This window comes from Cherax quadricarinatus, chromosome 26 (genome assembly GCF_038502225.1).
Source record: "Cherax quadricarinatus isolate ZL_2023a chromosome 26, ASM3850222v1, whole genome shotgun sequence".
NCBI lineage: Eukaryota > Metazoa > Arthropoda > Malacostraca > Decapoda > Parastacidae > Cherax > Cherax quadricarinatus.
In genome coordinates this window covers 38,679,438-38,690,551 of record NC_091317.1, presented here as the reverse complement: position 1 = coordinate 38,690,551, position 11,114 = coordinate 38,679,438, and the positions used below count along the sequence as shown (strand labels likewise).

Here is an 11,114-nt window from a genome sequence, read left to right as displayed (position 1 = left end):
TCAATAAGCCACACCAACAACAGTGCTACAGCAGCAGCAGACGATGCTACAGCAGCAGCAGATGACAGCAGCAGCAGACGATGCTACAGCAGCAGCAGACGATGCTACAGCAGCAGCAGCAGCAGCAGAGCGATGCTACAGCAGCAGCAGCAGCTGACAGCAGCAGCAGACGATGCTACAGCAGCAGCAGACGATGCTACAGCACAGCAGCAGACGATGCTACAGCAGCAGCAGATGATGCTACAACAGCAGCAGCAGCTGACAGTGCAGCAGCAGCAGCAGCTGTACCACCAATAGTAGCGATGGTTGATTGGGGTTTATTATACAACCTGGCCAGCTCGGAGACACGCACTCCACTTTCATACTTATCAATGATCTTTTTCTTCATCTCTATTGTAATTCTCACCCTTATTGCTGTAGGGTTGGCACTAGAAGCTTTCTTGGGGCCCATGGTCACTTATTTTCCAGATAAAGCACCGAAAACAATGTAATAATACGAAATGTTCCGATTGTATGCTTGGATGTTACCGCGGAGGCTGGCTGGTAAACAATGGCACGGGCGGCACATGTGAGGCTGGCTGAGGGCGCACATTGGACGCGTCTCGGACGAACAGCGGTGAGCGGGTTTTTAAGCGGTATGCGAGGCAAAATTTTTGCGATTAAAGCAAGCGGTATGCGGATTAATCGTTATGTGATGCCAACGGTATGCGGGGGTCCACTGTACACACCCCTCTGGGTTTTCTTCTATTTTCTTTCTAGTTCTTATTCTTGTTTATTTCCTCTTATCTCCATGGGGAAGTGGAACAGAATTCTTCCTCCGTAAGCCATGCGTGTTGTAAGAGGCAACAAAAATGTCGGGAGCAAGGGGCTAGTAACCTCTTCTTCCTGTATATATTACTAAATGTAAAAGGAGAAACTTTCGTTTTTCCTTTTGGGCCACCCCGCCTCGGTGGGATACAGCCGGTGTTTTGAAAGAAAGAAGAAGTATACCCTAAAGAATATATAACACAGAGTGGCTCACTGAGTATTTTATTGTTTAACCCTTTGAGGGTCGACAGGCCCTCTCCGAAACTCGTTCTCAGGGTCGGCCAAATTTAAAAAAAAAAAAAATTATTTTCTCTTATGAAAAGATAGAGAATCTTTTCCCGATCATAAAGACACCAAAAGTTTGAAATTTGATAGAAAACTTACGGAATTATGCTCTCGCAAAGTTAGCGGTCTCGGCGATGTTTATGCATCGGCGATTTTGCCCACTTTGAGCCCCATTTTCGGCCAATTTCACTGTACTAGTCAACAAAAAACATGAATATTTCGCTAGAACTCCATTTTTTCTATCGAATGGGTGCAAGAAACCACCCATTTATGAAATTCAACTATCCAGTACAGTGGTCAGAATTTAGCAATTTTGCCAATTTCACACAAATTTCAAAAGATGCCAATTTCCGAATAGGGTCCGGAATAAACAAGAAAGACATTCCTGGCACTAAAATGACATTTCCTCTAGTCATTAGTCACGTCTCAAGGCCCCTCTTATATTCTTTTGCTTTCCACTTTGAATTTTTATTCTCACAAAAAATATAAGATTTACTGTTATGCAGACTACTGCATTAGTGTAAAAAATGGTATAAATATTATTGGTGCACTTGTGAAAGAATATTAGACTCACCAGTTGACGTGTATTGCATGCTTGGCACGATTTGTTTACTTTTGAAGTTTGGTAAAAATCGAACATTTCTGCTACTTTGAGCTCAATTTCAAGGCACCTTTCATTGTAAAACCAGTCAAAAATCATCTCAATTTCTGTAACATGTCTTCCATTCTATAAAATGAGACCAAGAAAACTAGAATACAACAATAAATACCATACGAAAATACACTGCAAAGTCGCTGATTTATTCCAAAAAAATGGTCAAAGTTTTTTTTCCTCATTATGCACTGTGTGCTGCAGGATTTTTTTTAGACTGTGCACACTGACCACATAGACCCATTCTTTCATATGAAGGCCTACCAGCTTTCTCCCACTAGATTTGAGGCCGCTAGAATTTATGCGTACTAGTACGTCAAAAACCCCTACGCGTAAGACGTACTAGTACGACCAAAACCCTCAAAGGGTTAATCCTTTGCTTTGTGATACCTTGAGAATGCTTTTCCAAATGAATCTGTTTTCAGTGCATATGTATAGTGTATTAGTAAAACAAAGGTTAAATGTGTCATTCTGAGCCTTCTAGAGCAATAGATACACTACACCATTACAATGATCCCACATGATGCTCTGCATAATATCACTGAAAAATTAGGTTCAGATCTTCAAATTATAAATTTTTTTTTATTAACATTCTGATATCTCACAAATTATTTAAGATAATCTCTTGCAATATGACATGTAGATGCCTCAGCACAATGTGTATACACCCAATAAAATAAATGATCCCAATATTAATTAAAAAGTGAAGTTTAAAAATTTCTAAGCATAATTAGGTTTTTGTTTTTGAAGAAAGGGTTATGGTGGGTTAGGGGGGGGAAGATACCCTGCTTGGTCATGCAGACTTGCTTGTCTAATTACAATGCTTTCACTGTTTAGTCTTCTTTCATTAATAGTCAAATACCTTTCTGTTGTAACTTATAATCAGACACACAGAAAGGGGCAGTATGACCATCAGCCCTTGGTTGTACAAGCATGTTGTTGAGGTTAGATATAAGCCATGTACCTCACTCTCTGGGGGTGAAGTACATGGATATAGTAAACATATACATTTCTCTTTTCTAGTCCCTCTGAAAATGTGTGAATACATACAAGTGCACTATTCTTTTTTACTGTGATCATTTGCAAGCATGTGTGAGTGTGTTAGATAGGAGTGAATGGAGACAAATGGTTTTTGGGACCTGACAAGCTGTGGGAGTGTAAGCAAGGTAACATTTATGAAGGGATTCAGGGAAACCGGCTGGCTGGACTAGAGTCCTGCACTTTAAAGGAGGGGTTTGCGATATTGACAGTTTGGAGGGACATCTAACCTGTTGTATCTAAGCACCTCTGCAGAGACTGTGATTATGTATGAGTGACGGTGACAGTGCTGAATGATGAAGTTTTTCCCTTCTTTTTGGGTCTTCCTTTTTGGGTCACCCTGCCTCGGTGGGAGATGGCCAAAGTGTTATATAAAAAAATATATAGTACATGGTACAGTATATGTCAAGCTCTTTAGCAAGTTCTGCATAAAAGCATATTTTGAAATTAATGCTTTGCCAAACTAGGCCAAGTGTACATTTGTTACAATACTACACAAAATTCAACCCAATATTACTCAGCATCAACACAATTTATTTTGTTGATGCTAAATAATACTACCATAACTAAACTTAGGCTAACCTTAAAGCTGCAGTAGCCTATGAAACATTTTATTATAGTAAATTTAGTCAGGTTGCTGAGTTAGTTTTAATTCAAAATTAATACTTTTCTTACCATACAAACTCGAGCAATATACAGTGGAACCTTGGTACTCGAACAGCTCCCTACTCAAACAAAGTTCAGCACTCAACCAAACAAACACAACCTGCCAGAACTTCGCTGTAAACTATTTCGTGTTTCTTTGCATTGTTTGGTGTGTTTTTTTATATTTGTATAAATAAGTCACCATGGGGCCTACAAAGACTAGTGATAACTGCCAACAAAAAGAAAATTGGTTGGGAAGAATTTATTCAATACTCAAATGGACTGGAACTCAAACAGCCTATTGGAATGAATTAAGTTCAAGTACCAAGGTTACACTGTATCTAGCAATACAATTTTCAAGGCAATTTAAAAGGTAATTCTATTTCATTCAGTAACTTGTTTTACAGAACTTCACTGATATACATTAATCTTTATCATTAGGTCACTTACAGTAAACATGCTCATATTTTCCATTTATTATTATTTTTTTATTATCACACTGGCCGATTCCCACCAAGGCAGGGTGGCCCGAAAAAGAAAAACTTTCACCATCATTCACTCCATCACTGTCTTGCCAGAAGGGTGCTTTACACTACAGTTTTTAAACTGCAACATTAACACCCCTCCTTCAGAGTGCAGGCACTGTACTTCCCATCTCCAGGACTCAAGTCCGGCCTGCCGGTTTCCCTGAACCCCTTCATAAATGTTACTTTGCTCACACTCCAACAGCACGTCAAGTATTAAAAACCATTCGTCTCCATTCACTCCTATCAAACACGCTCACGCACGCCTGCTGGAAGTCCAAGCCCCTCGCACACAAAACCTCCTTTACCCCCTCCCTTCAACCTTTCCTAGGCCGACCCCTACCCCGCCTTCCTTCCACTACAGACTGATACACTCTTGAAGTCATTCTGTTTCGCTCCATTCTCTCTACATGTCCGAACCACCTCAACAACCCTTCCTCAGCCCTCTGGACAACAGTTTTGGTAATCCCGCACCTCCTCCTAACTTTCAAACTACGAATTCTCTGCATTATATTCACACCACACATTGCCCTCAGATGTGACATCTCCACTGCCTCCAGCCTTCTCCTCGCTGCAACATTCATCACCCATGCTTCACACCCATATAAGAGTGTTGGTAAAACTATACTCTCATACATTCCCCTCTTTGCCTCCAAGGACGAAGTTCTTTGTCTCCACAGACTCCTAAGTGCACCACTCACCCTTTTCCCCAGACAACAACATTAATGTATTCCTTAAAAATTTTCCCAAATCAGTGCTCAGACCTCTTAACCTACTTTCCCCAACACCCTCATAGTATAAGCATAAATGCATTCTTGAGCCATAAGATTCCTGTTAAGTCATGAATCTAATCTGTTCATGCTTCTAAGTCTTCATTGAAAGGGCATTTCTATGAGCTAACAATCCTGATAATCCAAACTACTGTCACTTGTGAATATAAACTTCAGTAATCTTTTTTAACATGGCTATATGTATAATTTGATGTGTGAGCTATTATGAGTTTCCTGAAAGAACGATCACACAAGAATGATTAAGTACCAAATTATTATTGTTACTGTAGAAGAACAGTATTTGTAAGTACTATAATTAATGGCTCCAAGTGTCAATCATGTACCGTGAAGGAAAGTGGCCCAGATCATGTACTGTGAAGAAAAGTGACCCAGATCATGTACAGATAATTATTAACTTTACGGTTGATAACGAGCAATGAAAACACCCTATAAGTGCAACACATCATAACTCAGAATGTTGTAAGTCAGGACCCTACTGTACTGTACTGTACTCTTCACAGCATTTACTTACATTCTTGTAGCATGTCCACCCACAGCTGATATAACACAAATCCTTACAACTTTTGTTTCATTAAGCTGCACAAATCTCAAACTAATATTTGTATTAATTCATTGCCATTAGCAGTGCACAGTACATTTAGATTTTCCTATTTTTTTTTCATTTTACATCTATATTTAAATCAGTAATTATATTCATCCAAAGTGCTAAACCTATAAGGGTCATTCAGTGCAAAATGGCAGATCTGAAGGTAAGAGGTGGTGTTAATGGAAGAGCACTGGCAGAAAAGGAGGAGTCCCAGCTGATTTAACAGATTTCTTAAGAAATCATTAGTCTGCATTACAGGTGGGATCATCAGAGACCTACAAATGCACACAGTATTCATGTTATATTCTCATACCAAGTCTATGAGGAGCTCCTGTAACATTAATATTTCCTTGAGAATCATTACAGATTCATGGTTTGTATTTACTAGCAGTACTGCTAACAATCATCTCAAGTACCACTGGTAATGTGTAGTTATGAGGTGGAATAGAGAAATACAAATATCAAACATCATTTGGGAAGATTAACTCCCCAGAAAATAGTCAATAAGTTTCCAACTAATAATTTGTTTGGTTAAAGCTTGCAAAAAAATTTTAGTGTTGCCAGAACAGAGGGCAAAATTGTTTTCACTAAAGCTCAGCCATATTTTGTCAAGATAATTTTGTGCTATAAAATAATGTGGTTTCAATGTACAAAACTTGTACTTTTAAAAGCATATGCTCAAAAACAAGCACTGCCCAATGGTTTAATTTTTTAACACTGTTTCTTGCCAAAGTAGTGAAAAGAAAAATATTCAACAGCTGTTGTGTCAGAAGTGTGCAGCCATCACAGTTCAAATGAGTCTATGAAATGCAACATATCCACCCCACCTTCTGAGTGTAGGCACTGTACTCTCTTTCAGTTCCATGAGGTGAATTAGAATTCTTCCTCTGTAAGCCATGTGTGTCGTAGAAGGCATCTAAAATGTCATGAGCAATGAGCTAGTGACCCCTTCTCGTGTATCAATTACTAGAGAACAAAATTTTAAAAGCTACTGCAAAGTAAAGGATAAATATTTATGGGAAAATTGAAGTTAAAATAATAAATCGTGAATGACTGTTGCATCATTACTGTCCAGGTTATATATCTGGCTGAAGTGAAGCAAGTGTAAAATTTTATGCAATAAAAATTAGAATAGTTCACCAATACAAGTACAGTAGAACCTCTGTATTCGGATGCACCTTTATTCATAAAATCCAGTACACTGTATTTGGAAAAAAAATTGAGGGAAAAAAATAGTACTGATATACACAAATGTCACTATTTGGAATGATGCATGTTTTTGAGCTCTTGTGATTCAGCTGTTATTTTTTTGTATAAATTTATGTTATTTTAATTTTATTACTGAAAATAAGTGATCATGGCCCTGAACAAGAATAGTGAAGAAAAAAATAAAGAAAACTGTAAGAACCACCAATGAACTAAAAAAAACAGGAACTTATTTCAAAACATGAAAATGGAATACATCTTGTTGACCTAGCCAAGAAATATGGCATGTCAACATCTACCGCTTTTATTATAAAAAATAAAAGCGCAATAAAAAGTGCTAATGTGGCAACATGGGTTAAAATTCTTGCAGGGATCATGTATGATTTTTTTGCTTGTACATTTCTGGAATGAATTAATCCAATTTACATTATATCCCATGGAAAAAACTGATCCAATATTGACAAAATTCAATATTCAGAACACTCTCAGGAAGGAATTAATTCCAAATACAGAGGTTCTACTGTACCATAATGTAAGCAGGAAGAATATTAGCATAGCAACAAGTATATACAAAATAAGCACAGTACAGGCAAACTCCATTTAACAGCCAACAAATTAACTAAACTATCCTTTACCATAAACAAGTTTTAGATATAGTGGGGCAGGGATGTAGCAGTTCAGAGAGTCATCAGAGCTGTGATGTCAGCATGCTTCTGAAAAGACAGTGACTGAACAAGTGATGGTGAAAATGATCGGTCAGTTTTACCTTGGCTGGAGATGACCAGGGTGTTTAAAAAAAAAAAATCAATGTTACCGATGTATGTGCCACCAGGCCCCAAGCAGCAAGTCGCTTCAGAGAGATTACAACACTTATCAAAGATGTACGGTAGCTTCGTCCAAAGATACAGCATTAGATTATTTTAGTTGTGAGCATTTGTACTGGAGAATGTAGTGGCAATTTTCATATTATTCTCTTCAGACTAATAATTACCAGTCTGAAACACAGTGTGCTACAGAAGGTACTTCCAGTTAAGAGGACTTAAGGTATGGATTCAATTATTCTAGCTATGGTAGTGCAGGAAAAGCAAAACAAACATTAGTGAGGCATAAAACACAATACTAGAGAAAAAGGATGGGGGCTTTAAAACAATAGCAGGATGCTATTTAGTGCAAGCATAAAGGAACTATGATCCGTGCCCTCGAGACATACCGCACCACATCTTGAGTGGATCTCTCTGAATTAGCACATAAGATAAGGGCCTCCAGTTCATCATTCTAGCATTATTCTTTTCAAACTTTATTTTGGTTAGGACATGAAGAGAGCAAATGCTAGTCATTGAGTAGAGCATTTTATATGAAACATTAGATGTACTCAGTTTAATTATGGGTCAGCAAGTGCTGAAGGAAACAAATCTACAAAAATTATTTGCAAATTTCTAAACGTTTCTTCCTGTTTTATATAATGGAAAGACTGGAAATTTAAATATCAAATTTTGGCAAGACAAAAGTGAGCAGTGTTGGGTTGCCTTCCTAACTTCCCATCTTATTTATAACAAAAAAGGCACAATACCATGACTTTGTAAATGGTCCAAGTTGGACAGAAATGTCGTCATGAGCTCCTCTCTCCTATATGCAGGTTGTTTGTGCATCTTATCATTTATTATGAATACTGTAATTTTTAACTGTTTGCCTCAAAGAAATAAATAAAAAAAAATTTTTTATTGCATTTAACACCATCTAAGATGAGTTCTAAGAAGTTAATGCTAAAGAACGAAGTGGTTTAGAGGTTAAGAGAAGACAATTATCTTATAAAAATGTATAATCTATAGTATATAATGAATTTTGTGCTTCTCACATTTTCTTATTTTTTTCTATCACTATTTCTCATCCTCATTTTCTCTCATTCTCTCCATTTAGCAACAAAAATGTCAAGCAACCTACAAACAACAGAGCTGCACAGATGTTATCTGCTGACAAGATATGGGTGCTGCACACTTGTGCATGTATGCACATGCACACACAGTGGTATTCCGTAACATTACTGCCTATGATGAATATCAGTCTGTCCTCCCCTACCCCTCATACTTTCTCTCCTTTCTTTCTCCTACCCTATTCCTCCCTTTCTTCCCTTTACCCTCTGCCCCTTCTCTCATGCAACTCAAAGATGTTTAATTGCAAGATAAAATGAATGTTCATGTAATGGGGTTCTTAATATGTACATACTTTTGTACAGTTGAATATTTTTCTGCTTAAAAGAATGTGTAGTTTATTGGTTTCAAGGAGATGACATATCGATTAACCTGGATGCAGTTGGCAGTTCCCCAAGACCATAATTCCGTTAACCAGGGCCTACCTGTAGCATCTAGAGGAATAAAATAAAAATAAAGCAGATGCCCAGTAATCAATACGAATAAAAAATTATGGATTTATTTTAATTTTAGGTGGAAGTGATACTACAGCAAGTCTGCTGGATTAGCATCGATTGGTCCAGTAACCTCCCATATTGTGGCAGCAAGACGTCGAGTGTGTTCAAGTACACAAGGTGAGGTGGCTAGGCCAAGATGAACACAAAACAGCTCATAAACACGTATCCGATTTGGATCCATACCTGGGAATGCCTGAATACAGAGAGATCTGTAGAAGTCTTCACAGAGTACACCAGGTAAGGGAAGAGTCTCAATTATACTGCTGTGTAATTCACCAGGCTTTAGAGGGTTTCCACTACTGTCTTCAAACCAAAGGAAATATGCATAACTGAAAGTAGTATCCTTCCACATTAGAGACAGATGACCTTCAGTTAAGTGTGCACGTGCAAACTCAACCATGGACCACACTCTTGCAATTGTAAGTGCTCTAACACAATTTGCTGAAGAATTTGAGTCTTTAGTCAATTCACCTGATTCATCTGTCACGAGCGTAGGTGATGTTAGCTGATGGCTTGAACGGTCCACATATAGAAAATGAACTAACCCTGGAAATTCTTCTAAATACTTATTGATTGTAAGCCCAGAGCGACAACCCAATGTCATGTTCCTCAAAGCTTTTACCTCCAGGAAATGGCAATAATCAGCCATACGTTCTGCAGTCATAGCTACTGCAGATTCCACTAATGGAGCAGCGGTAGCTGTGCTAACTCCAAGGCAAGCAACACGCCATGCTGACCGAGCTGTGTCTATTAGAGAAGTGAGGGATGCATCCACACGTGTTGGAACTTCCACATCTCCTCCATTTCGTAACCATTCCTCAAGACCACTTTTTTTAATATTCTCCCATCGAAACTGAACCTGTAGGAGTAAAAGCAATTAATGGTAAATGAAATACAATAACAAATAAAAATACTGCTCAATATCCTATCAGTTCTGCACCCCTACTTTTACTACTCTGCAACACACACACACACACACACACACACACGGTAACTAACACACACCAAACACAGACACACACACACACACGGTAACTAACACACACCACACACAGACACACACACACACACACACTTGCACTCACTGCAATAGGTTAGTTTCATTAAAAAATGTCAGTGAGTTTCCTTTGAAGGTGAGATTTTCAGCGAGGTCAGTCAGTGAGTGTATCAGGGTGCTGTAGATATTGGTAGTGAATTGTGTGTTCTTCTGATAGCTAAGACAGTCAATTAAGACACGAAAAATTATTAGTATGGCCTGGTAGTACATGTACTACCAGAGAAATACTGGGTGTTTTTTGTAAGTGGTATCAGTGTTTATCATGGGTGTCCAGTTCAGTCAGGTGGAGAAGCAAAAATACCTGTACTTAGTGAGTCCTCTAGAAAGTTGATTAACTTTTTAAGTATCACAACATTGATCTTTGCATCTCCACACGCAGATCAACGCACTTTTTCCTGCATTCAAATTTTGCACCAGAGGCCTGATAGGCCTAGACAGTAGAGAATGGGTCTTTGCATTCTGTGTGTCATATTAGAAAAAAAAAATGGGATCCCATAGCAATTCGTGGGAGTACCAGTTCATTTGAGCACCAGCTAGAGGAAGAAGTATGGCTAACCCTGGGGATTCACTCTTGCTCCATCCTATTAACACACTTTTTCGAGCAGAGTGATGTTAACCCCGAGTTTAGTGGCATTAAGATGGATATGGCCGCGGGCGATTGAGAAAATATCGAAAACCTGCCCCTCAACAGCAGCCAGAGGTTGAAGCACCTGAGCTATTCTTTGTGCTTAACAGTATTTTATTACATGTAAACTATACTTTGTATATTACATAAAAAAACTGCTTGTTTATTGCAGCCTAAAAATCACTTCCTCATACTACTACCATCTACTCAGAAAAAAAGTATTTTCAGAAAAGGTGTGCTGTGTGTGCCTGCAGTACAAGGTGACCCCAACAGCAAAAGGATTTGTAGACAATACTATGTGATCAAGGCATGTGGACATATTTACCTGTCAGTGTGTAAATATGTGTCTGTGACTGTTTCATTATTATTTCTGTACCAAATATTTGTGTCAGAACATTCAGTGGCTATGAAACCAAAATTGTAAATATCAGATCATAAAAATTGCATAAATTAAAAAAATAAGAAAAAAACAG

General features: G+C 38.2%; 1 protein-coding gene across 1 annotated transcript in view; it reads right to left on the bottom strand.

Annotated features, from left to right (window-relative positions):
* Positions 1-213: 213 nt before the first annotated feature.
* Positions 214-11,114, bottom strand: part of HPS1 (Hermansky-Pudlak syndrome 1 protein) — a 107,616-nt gene continuing 96,715 nt past the window's right edge. The window contains exon 8 of the mRNA XM_070088942.1: positions 214-9,818. Coding sequence (XP_069945043.1) covers positions 8,988-9,818 — 831 coding nt within the window. The 3' untranslated portion in view covers positions 214-8,987. The remainder of the gene's footprint in view (positions 9,819-11,114) is intronic.